The sequence below is a fragment of the Salvelinus fontinalis genome, chromosome 1 (assembly GCF_029448725.1).
Source record: "Salvelinus fontinalis isolate EN_2023a chromosome 1, ASM2944872v1, whole genome shotgun sequence".
Taxonomy (NCBI): domain Eukaryota; kingdom Metazoa; phylum Chordata; class Actinopteri; order Salmoniformes; family Salmonidae; genus Salvelinus; species Salvelinus fontinalis.
The window spans coordinates 14,173,982-14,188,012 of record NC_074665.1 but is presented as its reverse complement, the minus strand read 5'-3'; the positions used below and the strand labels follow the sequence as shown (position 1 = coordinate 14,188,012).

Below are 14,031 nucleotides of genomic sequence, written 5' to 3'. Positions count from 1 at the left end.
CCGTGCTGAAATAGAGAGTGATATAGTGTCATCTCTGACCCCAGTCATCACAGCCCTCTGTCCTGACCGTGCTGAAATAGAGAGTGATATAGTGTCATCTCTGACCCCAGTCATCACAGCCCCCTGTCCTGACCGTGCTGAAATAGAGAGTGATATAGTGTCATCTCTGACCCCAGTCATCACAGCCCTCTGTCCTGACCGTGCTGAAATAGAGAGTGATATAGTGTCATCTCTGACCCCAGTCATCACAGTCCTCTGTCCTGACCGTGCTGAAATAGAGAGTGAGATATAGTGTCATCTCTGACCCCAGTCATCACAGCCCTCTGTCCTGACCGTGCTGAAATAGAGAGTGATATAGTGTCATCTCTGACCCCAGTCATCACAGCCCTCTGTCCTGAACGTGCTGAAATAGAGAGTGAGATAGTGTCATCTCTGACCCCAGTCATCACAACCCTCTGTCCTGACCGTGCTGAAATAGAGAGTGAGATAGTGTCATCTCTGACCCCAGTCATCACAGTCCTCTGTCCTGACCGTGCTGAAATAGAGAGTGAGATAGTGTCACCCCAGTCATCACAGCCCTCTGTCCTGACCGTGCTGAAATAGAGAGTGATATAGTGTCATCTCTGACCCCAGTCATCACAGCCCTCTGTCCTGACCGTGCTGAAATAGAGAGTGATATAGTGTCATCTCTGACCCCAGTCATCACAGCCCTCTGTCCTGACCGTGCTGAAATAGAGAGTGATATAGTGTCATCTCTGACCCCAGTCATCACAGCCCTCTGTCCTGACCGTGCTGAAATAGAGAGTGATATAGTGTCATCTCTGATCCCAGTCATCACAGCCCTCTGTCCTGACCGTGCTGAAATAGAGAGTGAGATAGTGTCACCCCAGTCATCACAGCCCTCTGTCCTGACCGTGCTGAAATAGAGAGTGATATAGTGTCATCTCTGACCCCAGTCATCACAGTCCTCTGTCCTGACCGTGCTGGAACAGAGAGTGATATAGTGTCATCTCTGACCCCAGTCATCACAGTCCTCTGTCCTGACCGTGCTGAAATAGAGAGTGAGATAATGTCATCTCTGACCCCAGTCATCATAGCCCTCTGTCCTGACCGTGCTGAAATAGAGAGTGATATAGTGTCATCTCTGACCCCAGTCATCACAGCCCTCTGTCCTGACCGTGCTGAAATAGAGAGTGAGATATAGTGTCATCTCTGACCCCAGTCATCACAGTCCTCTGTCCTGACCGTGCTGGAATAGAGAGTGAGATATAGTGTCATCTCTGACCCCAGTCATCACAGCCCTCTGTCCTGACCGTGCTGAAATAGAGAGTGATATAGTGTCATCTCTGACCCCAGTCATCACAGCCCTCTGTCCTGACCGTGCTGAAATAGAGAGTGATATAGTGTCATCTCTGACCCCAGTCATCACAGCCCTCTGTCCTGACCGTGCTGAAATAGAGAGTGATATAGTGTCATCTCTGACCCCAGTCATCACAGCCCTCTGTCCTGACCGTGCTGAAATAGAGAGTGAGATAGTGTCATCTCTGACCCCAGTCATCACAGCCCTCTGTCCTGACCGTGCTGAAATAGAGAGTGATATAGTGTCATCTCTGACCCCAGTCATCACAGCCCTCTGTCCTGACCGTGCTGAAATAGAGAGTGATATAGTGTCATCTCTGACCCCAGTCATCACAGCCCTCTGTCCTGACCGTGCTGAAATAGAGAGTGATATAGTGTCATCTCTGAACCCAGTCATCACAGTCCTCTGTCCTGACCGTGCTGAAATAGAGAGTGATATAGTGTCATCTCTGAACCCAGTCATCACAGTCCTCTGTCCTGACCGTGCTGAAATAGAGAGTGAGATAGTGTCACCCCAGTCATCACAGCCCTCTGTCCTGACCGTGCTGAAATAGAGAGTGATATAGTGTCATCTCTGACCCCAGTCATCACAGTCCTCTGTCCTGACCGTGCTGGAACAGAGAGTGATATAGTGTCATCTCTGACCCCAGTCATCACAGTCCTCTGTCCTGACCGTGCTGAAATAGAGAGTGAGATAGTGTCACCCCAGTCATCACAGCCCTCTGTCCTGACCGTGCTGAAATAGAGAGTGAGATAGTGTCATCTCTGACCCCAGTCATCACAGCCCTCTGTCCTGACCGTGCTGAAATAGAGAGTGATATAGTGTCATCTCTGACCCCAGTCATCACAGCCCTCTGTCCTGACCGTGCTGAAATAGAGAGTGAGATATAGTGTCATCTCTGACCCCAGTCATCACAGTCCTCTGTCCTGACCGTGCTGGAATAGAGAGTGAGATAGTGTCATCTCTGACCCCAGTCATCACAGCCCTCTGTCCTGACCGTGCTGAAATAGAGAGTGAGATAGTGTAATCTCTGACCCCAGTCATCACAGCCCTCTGTCCTGACCGTGCTGAAATAGAGAGTGATATAGTGTCATCTCTGACCCCAGTCATCACAGCCCTCTGTCCTGACCGTGCTGAAATAGAGAGTGATATAGTGTCATCTCTGACCCCAGTCATCACAGCCCTCTGTCCTGACCGTGCTGAAATAGAGAGTGATATAGTGTCATCTCTGACCCCAGTCATCACAGCCCTCTGTCCTGACCGTGCTGAAATAGAGAGTGATATAGTGTCATCTCTGACCCCAGTCATCACAGCCCTCTGTCCTGACCGTGCTGAAATAGAGAGTGATATAGTGTCATCTCTGACCCCAGTCATCACAGCCCTCTGTCCTGACCGTGCTGAAATAGAGTGAGATAGTGTCACCCCAGTCATCACAGCCCTCTGTCCTGACCGTGCTGAAATAGAGAGTGATATAGTGTCATCTCTGACCCCAGTCATCACAACCCTCTGTCCTGACCGTGCTGAAATAGAGAGTGATATAGTGTCATCTCTGACCCCAGTCATCACAGTCCTCTGTCCTGACCGTGCTGGAACAGAGAGTGATATAGTGTCATCTCTGACCCCAGTCATCACAGTCCTCTGTCCTGACCGTGCTGAAATAGAGAGTGAGATAGTGTCACCCCAGTCATCACAGCCCTCTGTCCTGACCGTGCTGAAATAGAGAGTGAGATAGTGTCATCTCTGACCCCAGTCATCACAGCCCTCTGTCCTGACCGTGCTGAAATACTATATCACTCTCTATTTCAGCACGGTCAGGACAGAGGACTGTGATGACTGGGGTCAGAGATGACACTATATCACTCTCTGTCATCTCTGACCCCAGTCATCACAGCCCTCTGTCCTGACCGTGCTGAAATAGAGAGTGAGATATAGTGTCATCTCTGACCCCAGTCATCACAGTCCTCTGTCCTGACCGTGCTGGAATAGAGAGTGAGATATAGTGTCATCTCTGACCCCAGTCATCACAGCCCTCTGTCCTGACCGTGCTGAAATAGAGAGTGAGATAGTGTCATCTCTGACCCCAGTCATCACAGCCCTCTGTCCTGACCGTGCTGAAATAGAGAGTGATATAGTGTCATCTCTGACTCCAGTCATCACAGCCCTCTGTCCTGACCGTGCTGAAATAGAGAGTGATATAGTGTCATCTCTGACCCCAGTCATCACAGTCCTCTCTCCTGACCGTGCTGAAATAGAGAGTGATATAGTGTCATCTCTGACCCCAGTCATCACAACCCTCTGTCCTGACCGTGCTGAAATAGAGAGTGTGATAGTGGAGCTGCAGGCAGATGACACACTGCAAGGTGAACTAAGAGCACCCATTTCTGGAGCCTTGTCAGACAGAGTATCCACTTCTGAAGCAGTGTGTGCAGGACTTATTCATGTGAAGCAACATTTTCAACAATGAACATTGTGAAAGCAGACTGACCAATGCACACCTGGATTGCCTCACAAGGATAGCAACAACAGACTATACATTCAGAATGAATTAAGTCAAGGAGCAGAAGGGACATGTTCGCTCATCCAACGACTGAGGTTACCCTTAATATAGGTCTTATACATGTGATGTAGCCTATTTGATGTGTGTATGTATATATTTGTGATGTGCTGTACATCAAATCAATTACAGGTGCTCTATTGCTCTCAATTTGCTCTCAAATTGATGATTAGATAATATTGGAAGAAAAAGTATAACAAATTAAAAGATCTGTGCGGCTCTCTGAATGATTGTCTCAACCAAAAGTAGCCCCCTTACAAAAAATAGTGAGTAACACTGAGCTAAAGGCTAAAGGTTAAGGCTAGTACTCACACAGAGGGCTCTTGAGTAAGACCCTGTGCCAGATGCTGCAGGACAGCCAGCTCTGCCATCTGCTGGACAGTATTGGCACCACCGCTTGGCAGCAGCAGTTTGCCATCCAGGTAATCACCCAGGACCTGCAGGCAACAGACAGGGACAGAAGGAGTTCATTCAACTACAGGAACAAATGGGTTGTCACCAGGGCCTGACATAACCGGAGGTGTTTTCTATGGTAATAACAGAACTAGGGGTCGTTACTATGGTACCTGTTGGAAGTGGAACTCCAGGTACAGGTCATTGTCGAAGTGAAGGGGGTGTGTCCACATGACGCGGTGGAAGGACAGGAAGATGGAGCCGTCATCCAAAAGGAAGTCAAACAGATACTCATCAGGGTGGATTGGCCGCACCATCCCCTCTGACGGACGAGAGGAAGAAGAGAGGCAGGAAGGAGGTTGTGATGAGGCAGGACGAAGAGAGAAGAGAGATCTTTCTGCTTCTCCACAAAGTCTGTAGCATTCTTAGAAGTCCCCTACATATTCATTATCTATAATACATCTCTACATATTCATTACCTATAATACATCTCTGCATATTGTTTACCTATAATACATCTTTGCATATTCATTATCTATAATACATCTCTACATATTCATTACCTATAATACATCTCTACATATTCATTATCTATAATACATTTCTACACATTCATTATATATAATACATCTCTACATATTCATTATCTATAATACATCTCTACATATTCATTATCTATAATACATCTCTACATATTCATTATATATAATACATCTCTACATATTCATTATCTATAATACATCTCTACATATTCATTACCTATAATACATCTCTACATATTCATTACCTATAATACGTCTCTATACATTCATTACCTATAATACATCTCTACGCATTCATTACCTATACTACATCTCTGCATATTCATTACCTATAATACATCTCTACATATTCATTACCTATAATACATCTCTGCACATCCATTACCTATAATACATCTCTGCATATTCATTACCTATAATACATCTCTACACATTCATTACCTATAATACATCTCTGCATATTCATTACCTATAATACATCTCTACATATTCATTACCTATAATACATCTATGCATATTCATTATCTATAATACATCTCTACATATTCATTACCTATACTACATCTATGCATATTCATTATCTATAATACATCTCTACATATTCATTACCTATAATACATCTCTGCACATTCATTACCTATACTACATCTATGCATATGCATTACCTATAATACATCTCTACACATTCATTACCTATACTACATCTCTGCACTTCGAAAAAGAATACCATCTGACTGCTGTTAATCTGACTAATGTTGGCAGAATATTTATTCTGTTTTAATGTTACTACTGAATCACTATGATAAATATAATAATTTTTATTGTTTTATTTTAACAGGAAGATTGGAATGCTGTGAACCAAGAGGTTGTGAGTTGAAATCCCAGGTGAGGACATGTTGAATAATAATTACTGTAGAAATAAACACACAATGTATTTCGTGACATCCTAATGACTAATTTTTGTTTGTGGGGCATCATGTAACAATTAGATTCAGAATGAATTAGAATGTGAAAGGTTATGTGATCACATGGGAAATTTCACATGTGAAATCATGTGGGGGGGGTTTCTGTAAGGGAAGCCTCTACGATAGTTTTGCGGTCACAAAATGAATGTCTAACAATCTTTTTTCAGTTTTGGTGAACAGTTTTGGTGAGTAATTTGGGTTATATAAGCTATAGCATGTTAGCTATATGATGTCTGTTTGTCCTCCTACCCTGGTCCCGGCTGGCATGGATAGAGAACTCGTTGACTTCTGACAGGTCCTGGATGCCCATCTCTGTACACAGCTCTTCCACCACCTCCAGAGCCACCTGGGTACACATAGTCAATCTTTATTTTTCTCATGATGATAATTAAAGGGAGGCAGGGGAAAGGAGAGAAGGAAAAAGAAGGAGACTTGACTTACGCTAAAGCTGCGTATCTTACAGGGGAAGTCTACTCCACCCGGCAGCTTGATGGGGAACCGGCGAGAGCTTCTGCCAGCCTACAGAGAACAACACACGCCAAGCGATGACGGAACTGATCGTCACAAAATAAAATAATATCCACACTCATGTCTCACCAGTATAGCTTCCATCTCTACTTGAGAGGGGACGTGTCTGCGACCTCCATGGATCAGAGACCGGAACAGGTTCTCCTTACAGTATTGAGACAGCTCTGAGATGGAGAGGAAACAGAGGAAACACACACACACACCACACAACACAACACAACACACACACATCTGCATTAAATACAGAAGAGCACTGGGGTAGCAGACAGCTGCAGACTTTTAAAGGGATCTCTTTGGGGGCATCGCCAGTGTGTGAGGGGTGCAGGGCTGTGTGTGTGTACCTTGGTAAGGGTGTGAGGGGTCTTGGCTGATGTTTTGTAAGAGTTGTGTGACGTAGGGATAGAGAGTGCCAGAACAGGGGAAGAACCCTGTTACCAGGTTCAATAAACGCCAACCTCGGGTACAGCTCTGCCTGTATACCACACACACACACACACACACACACACACACACACACACACACAAAACACACACACACAAAACACACACACACAAAACACACACACACAAAACACACACACACGTAAGGAATTGACCCTCTGTACACTATTCACAGGTAAAGGTTTATACACAGACTGCCAGCCTCTCACCTGTGAGTGTTGTTAGTGGTCTGTTTGATGACCTGGCAGTAGATCTCATCTCTCAGGAACTCCTTCTCCTTCCCCAGCTGAACACACAAACACAATGGACAGATATTTCTCCCATGTTTTCATTCAAGCAGTTGTATCCTCATAAGGAGTGTACGGTGAGCGATAGCGTGCGTGTGTGTAAGATATATGTATGTCTCACCATCAAGACATGGCTGACACAGTCTTCCTCAGACTTGTGATTCCCCAGAGGCTGGTCTCCCATGAACTGCATCACACCTTCAGAGAGCGTAGTATGGAAGCGAAAAATTGATACGCAATGTACACTTAAACAGTGTCCGTGTGTGTGTGTGTGTGTGTCCGTGTGTGTCCGTGTGTGTGTGTGTGTGTCCGTGTGTGTGTGTCCGTGTGTGTGTGTCCGTGTGTGTGTGTCCGTGTGTGTGTGTCCGTGTGTGTGTGTCCGTGTGTGTGTGTGTCCGTGTGTGTGTGTGTCTGTGTGTGTGTGTCCGTGTGTGTGTGTGTCCGTGTGTGTGTGTGTGTCTGTGTGTGTGTGTGTCCGTGTGTGTGTGTGTCTGTGTGTGTGTGTGTCTGTGTGTGTGTGTACTCACTCATGAAGGCCTGGACAGCCAGGTTATTAAGATCAGGATCAGCGTACAGGATGAGAGATTCCTGAACGGGAACCTCTGTGTACTGAACCATCTCTGAGAAGTTTCTACCTCCATCAAGAAAACCTCTATCCTCCATGCTGTGATAGAGAGACAAAGGGAGAAGGAGAAAGAGGAGGAGAAAGAGGAAGAGAAAGAGCAGGAGAAAGAGGAGGAGAAAGAGCAGGAGAAAGGAAGAGAGAGAGGAGGAGAAGGAGGGATGATTAAAGAGAAAAAGAAGAGGTGATTGTGTAGTTATGGGAGACAGTTGTAACACTAAACGTAAGATTACACACTGTACATTGTACAACCCTATTACCAGGGTTGTAATTGGGCTCCCAAGTGGCGCAGCTGTCTAAGGTACTGTATCTCAGTGCTAGAGACCCTGGTTCGATTTCAGGCAGTATCACAACCGGCCGTGATTGGGAGTCCCATAGGGCGGCGCACAACTGGCCCAGCGTCGTCCGGGTTTGGCCGGTGTAGGCCATCATTGTAAATAAGAATTAGATATTAACTGACTTGCCTAGTTAAATAAAGGTTAAATTAAAATGACCCTCTTACCTCGTGGCAGCATCTCTGAAGTATTTCATGGCAAACTCTGTCATCAGGAACGTCTGTACGTCATTCATCTCACTACCCTGAACCGACCGAGCCGACCCCAGGACAGAGCCATCTCGGCTGGGCTGTGCTGAGCCGTTGTGGGAGGTGGGTCTGGGGGCTGGAGCTCTCATGCTCTTCCTCCTCTCGTCGCGGCGGTCAAGGTGGACATGGTGGTAGTCAGGAGAGGCAGACGGCTGAGTGATGTCCGTGGGGAAGAGACCCGAGCGCCCCCCAATGGAACCGAAACACCAACCTGAGAGAGAGGGAGAGAGCAGGGTTAGGACTGTCACAGAGAGAGAGACAGAGGTCAAAGGTCACTGTGATGACCTCACCTGGTTTGAGGCCATCTATGGGCAGCAGTTTGATGATGTCACCCTTGCGGAAGTTGAGCAGGCTCTTGTCGACCGTCTCAAAGCTCTTCAGGGCGATCACATGATCCGAGCCCTGAGAAGGTTTGGTAGGAGGTTATACACAACAAAGATTATATACAGTAAGATGTACCAGGAAATATACACTATATATACACAAGTATGTGGACACCCCATCAAATTTGTGGATTCGCCTATTTCAGGCACACCCGTTGATGACAGGTGTATAAAACCGAACACACAGCCATGCAATCGCCATAGACAAACATTGGCAGTAGAACTAAAGAGCTCAGTGACTTTCAACGTGCCACCGTCATAGCATGCCACTTTTCCAACAAGTCAGTTTATCAAATCTCTGCCCTGCTGGAGTTGCCACGGTTAATTGTAAGGGCTGTTATTGTGAAGTGGAAAGGTATAGGAACAACAACAGCTCAGCCACATAGTAGTAGGCCACACAGGCTCACAGAGCAGGACCGCCGAGGGCTGAAGCGCGTAGCACATACAAATTGTCTGTCCTCAGTTGCAACACTCACTACCGAGTTCCAAACAGTCTCTGGAAGCAACGAGCAGCACAAGAACTGTTCGCCACAAGCTTCATGAAATGGGTTTCCATGGCCGAGCAGCTGCACACAAGCCTAAGATCACCATTCACAATGCCAAGCGTTAGCTGGAGTGGTGTAAAGTGATGAATTGCTTCACCATTTGGCAGTTCGGCGGACAAGTCTGGGTTTGGCGGATGCCAGGAGAACGCTACCTGCCTGAATAAAATTAAATTCGAAACGATTCTGTGCTTCCTACATTGTGGTAACAGTTTCCTGTTTCAGCATGACAAAGCGAGGTCCATACAGAAATGGTTTGTCGAGATCGGTGTGAAAGAACTTGACTGGCCTGCACAGAGCCCTAACCTCAACCCCATCAAATACTTTTGGGTTACATTGGAACGCAGACTGCGAGCCAGGCCAATTCGCCCAACATCAGTGCCCGACCTCACTAATGTTCTTGTGGCTGAATGGAAGCAAGTCCCCGCAGCAATGTTCCAACATCCAGAAAAGTGGAGGCTGTTATAGCAGCAATGTTCCAACATCCAGAAGAGTGGAGGCTGTTATAGCAGCAAAGGGGGACCAACTCCATATTAATGCCCATGATTTTGGATTGAGATGTTTGACGAGCAGGTGTCCACATCCTGTTGGTCATGTAACGTATATAAACAACAATTTGTATGATTTAAGATGAGGAAGAGGAGGGCGGTTACCTCGACGAGCTCTTGGTGGAACAGCCTGACCATAGCAGTGATCTGAACAGCTCTGTTGCTCTGCAGCTGCAGCTGTTCTTCTTTCAGACTGAACTCTACCATGTCTGCAGACCGCAGCTTCACCGACAGCAGCTCCGCATAGCTACACAGAGAAAACCACAGCACTTACTGTACACACACAGGGAGAACATACACCGACATCACATACTAGATGTTTACTCTCACTTAATCATTCATAGTTCAAAGTTCATACATCTTTCCATTTTGTTGTGATTGAAGGATAGGAGTACCTGTAGCTGCGTAGCAAAATCAGGTGTTTGGGGTTGATGCCTGATGCTCTGGCCACCTTCAGCAGACGAAGCCCACGATGAGACACACCCAATACCTGGGTGTCCCCGCTGGTATCACCCTACAACACACACACACACACACACACGCAATACGCACACACAGGTTTATACACACTCCAGCCTCTAACACACAGGAGAGAGAGAGAGATAGAGAGATAGGGAGAGAGGGAGAAAACTCACATTGACAGGGAACAGTCTTGTGAAGTAGTTTTCCCAGTTGTCTCTGGCAGCCATCACTATCCTCTTCTTCATGGTGTCATCCTGGACCAAGCTGACACTTGTACCCACATGGAAACTGGCTGGAATAGAGGGAGAATAGAGAGAAAAGGACAGAGAATAGAGAGAGAAGGAGGGAGAATAGAGAGAGAATAGAGAGGGAATAATGGAGAATAGAGAGAGGAGAGAGAATAGAAAGAGAAGGAAGGAGGGAAAGAACGTAAGGAGATACAGTGGGATGGAAGTTCAGAACAGTAATATTTACCTGGAATAACCAACTAGACTCACCTGGTAAAAAAACAACTGGAGTCACCTGGTAAAAAAACAACTGGAGTCACCTGGTAAAATAAAACAACTAGACTCACCTGGTAAAAAAACAACTAGACTCACCTGGTAAAAAAACAACTAGACTCACCTGGTAATAAAACAACTAGACTCACCTGGTAATAAAACAACTAGACTCACCTGGTAATAAAACAACTAGACTCACCTGGTAAAAAAACAACTAGACTCACCTGGTAAAATAAAACAACTAGACTCACCTGGTAAAAAAACAACTGGAGTCACCTGGTAAAAAACAACTGGAGTCACCTGGTAAAAAACAACTGGAGTCACCTGGTATAAAAACAACTAGACTCACCTGGTAAAAGAAACAACTAGACTCACCTGGTAAAATAAAACAACTAGACTCACCTGGTAAAAAAACAACTAGACTCACCTGGTAATAAAACAACTAGACTCACCTGGTAAAAGAAACCCAACTAGACTCACCTGGTAAAAAAACAACTAGACTCACCTGGTAAAAAAAAAACAACTATACTCACCTGGTAAAAAAAACCCAACTAGACTCACCTGGTAAAAAAACAACTAGACTCACCTGGTAGAAAAAAAACCCAACTAGACTCACCTGGTAAAAGAAACAACTAGACTCACCTGGTAAAAGAAACAACTAGACTCACCTGGTAAAAGAAACAACTAGACTCACCTGGTAAAAGAAACAACTAGACTCACCTGGTAAAAGAAACAACTAGACTCACCTGGTAAAAAAAAACCAACTAGACTCACCTGGTAAAAGAAACCCAACTAGACTCACCTGGTAAAAGAAACCCAACTAGACTCACCTGGTAAAAGAAACCCAACTAGACTCACCTGGTAAAAGAAACCCAACTAGACTCACCTGGTAAAAAAAAACCAACTAGACTCACCTGGTAAAAAAAAAACAACTAGACTCACCTGGTAAAAAAAACCCAACTAGACTCACCTGGTAAAAGAAACAACTAGACTCACCTGGTAAAAGAAACAACTAGACTCACCTGGTAAAATAACAACTAGACTCACCTGGTAAAAAAACAACAACTAGACTCACCTGGTAAAAGAAACCCAACTAGACTCACCTGGTAAAAGAAACCCAACTAGACTCACCTGGTAAAAGAAACCCAACTAGACTCACCTGGTAAAAAAAACCCAACTAGACTCACCTGGTAAAAGAAACAACTAGACTCACCTGGTAAAAGAAACAACTAGACTCACCTGGTAAAAGAAACAACTAGACTCACCTGGTAAAAGAAACAACTAGACTCACCTGGTAAAAGAAACAACTAGACTCACCTGGTAAAAGAAACAACTAGACTCCCCTGGTAAAAAAACAACGAGACTCCCCTGGTAAAAGAAACAACTAGACTCCCCTGGTAAAAGAAACAACTAGACTCCCCTGGTAAAAGAAACAACTAGACTCACCTGGTAAAAGAAACAACTAGACTCACCTGGTAAAAGAAACAACTAGACTCACCTGGTAAAAGAAACAACTAGACTCACCTGGTAAAAGAAACAACTAGACTCACCTGGTAAAAGAAACAACTAGACTCACCTGGTAAAAGAAACAACTAGACTCACCTGGTAAAAGAAACAACTAGACTCCCCTGGTAAAAAAACAACGAGACTCCCCTGGTAAAAAAAAACAACTAGACTCCCCTGGTAAAAGAAACAACTAGACTCCCCTGGTAAAAGAAACAACTAGACTCACCTGGTAAAAGAAACAACTAGACTCACCTGGTAAAAGAAACAACTAGACTCACCTGGTAAAAGAAACAACTAGACTCACCTGGTAGAAAAACAACGAGACTCCCCTGGTAAAATAACAACTAGACTCACTCAGTAGGTCCTTCATTTTCCTCCTCTCCTCTCTGGAGATCCTCACACAGGTGTCACAGTACGTGTCTCTCATGATCTGAAAGGGAAACAAAAACCCGGATTTATATTAATATAAGGTGTGATATGTAGGAGGTAGTGAATAAAAAAGGGTCACAGGGAAATAATCCACACTGACCTGCTCACAGAGGAGATTGAGGATGTAGGGGTGGTTGAACTTCTCTCTGGGGTAAAACACCTGAACACACACAGGGAAATGATTGTGATTCACATACAGTATAATGCAAACACATTGTAGAACAATACAGACCGTTCTATGTTCTCGCCTGCAGTTCCAGCTCACCTCTTTGCGTAGGAACAGTTTGCCAGGCATAGCCGAGTAGGAGAAGTAGACGCTGGCAGAGAACCTGTGGAGTTGGGTGCAGACACTCTCCACCCCAGACAGCAGATCTACGGAGGACGAATCAAATCACTTGCTTTTATGTTGTTGTATATTTTGTATATATTCAGCAATTTAGTACAAACAAAGGAATAACACAGCTGCCAGACATATGAAATGAAGCATAGCTTAAGCAAGACATGGGACAAGAAGAGAGCAAGAGTGACAGTTACAACAACAGTAAGTGTTCCTAGTCAGTCTCCGTCCAGACGGGGCAGAAACGGACCCCAAACCTGGAGACATCTGCTGAAGGAGTTGGTCCTCAAAATAATGTATATTTCCCAAGTTAATGGTGTTAATTATTTCTGCTAGCCGTCTACGGAAGCAAAGGGGGGTGGGGGACTTCCATTCTGTGAGGATCCTTTTTTTTGCAGCCACCATTCCAAACATCAGAGCCTGTTGTTCCTCATAGCACGATCTTAGAACAGACTCTGAGCAGCCAAAGAGAGCAAGTTTCACTTCAGGTTCAATGGCCCTCTCATAAACCTTTGAAAACCAATCAAATATGTTCCTCCAGAAATGATTAAGTAGGGGGCAGAGCCTAAAAAGATGAGTTCATGAACCTTCGGAGGCTTTACACTTGTCACACAGTGGGGAGACCTGGGGGTAAATTCTATGTCATTTAGTTTTGGAGTAATGACGTCTATGCATGACTTTGCATTGTATCCATTGATATCTGGCAATGATGGAACAGGAATGAATTCTAGACAGGGCTTCTCCCCATAGATCATCTGAGAGCTCAATATTTAACTCTTTACCCCAAGTCTCCTTGAGATGACCAGTAGAGGCCTCTGTGTAGCTGGAGAAAAAGGAGACAAACTGTGAGATGAGGTGTTTTGAATTGGGAGGGAGCTGGAGCAAACCATAAAACACATGTTGTACAAGGAGGATGTCAACAGTTAGAATTTTCCCTTTGATATAGTGTCTGATTCGTAAATTATGAAAAAAATGTGAATGGGAGAGTTTGAATGTATTATTTAATTGGATGAATGATGCCAATTGCTTATCTATGTATAAGTCTTAAA

The 14,031-nt window shown here is 45.0% G+C and overlaps 1 protein-coding gene across 2 annotated transcripts in view; it reads right to left on the bottom strand.

Annotated features, from left to right (window-relative positions):
* myo15b (myosin XVB) overlaps positions 1 to 14,031 on the bottom strand; it is a 36,143-nt gene that overhangs the window by 8,436 nt on the left and 13,676 nt on the right. For both annotated transcript variants that reach the window (XM_055874483.1, XM_055874571.1), the window contains exons 17-33: positions 12,911 to 13,017; positions 12,746 to 12,805; positions 12,571 to 12,646; positions 10,384 to 10,502; positions 10,144 to 10,262; positions 9,854 to 9,995; positions 8,566 to 8,677; positions 8,195 to 8,486; positions 7,598 to 7,734; positions 7,192 to 7,268; positions 6,993 to 7,069; positions 6,684 to 6,814; positions 6,412 to 6,506; positions 6,256 to 6,333; positions 6,064 to 6,160; positions 4,481 to 4,629; positions 4,227 to 4,351 (exon numbers count right to left, since the gene is read on the bottom strand). In XM_055874483.1, coding sequence (XP_055730458.1) covers positions 4,227 to 4,351; positions 4,481 to 4,629; positions 6,064 to 6,160; positions 6,256 to 6,333; positions 6,412 to 6,506; positions 6,684 to 6,814; positions 6,993 to 7,069; positions 7,192 to 7,268; positions 7,598 to 7,734; positions 8,195 to 8,486; positions 8,566 to 8,677; positions 9,854 to 9,995; positions 10,144 to 10,262; positions 10,384 to 10,502; positions 12,571 to 12,646; positions 12,746 to 12,805; positions 12,911 to 13,017 — 1,993 coding nt within the window. The remainder of the gene's footprint in view (positions 1 to 4,226; positions 4,352 to 4,480; positions 4,630 to 6,063; positions 6,161 to 6,255; positions 6,334 to 6,411; positions 6,507 to 6,683; positions 6,815 to 6,992; positions 7,070 to 7,191; positions 7,269 to 7,597; positions 7,735 to 8,194; positions 8,487 to 8,565; positions 8,678 to 9,853; positions 9,996 to 10,143; positions 10,263 to 10,383; positions 10,503 to 12,570; positions 12,647 to 12,745; positions 12,806 to 12,910; positions 13,018 to 14,031) is intronic.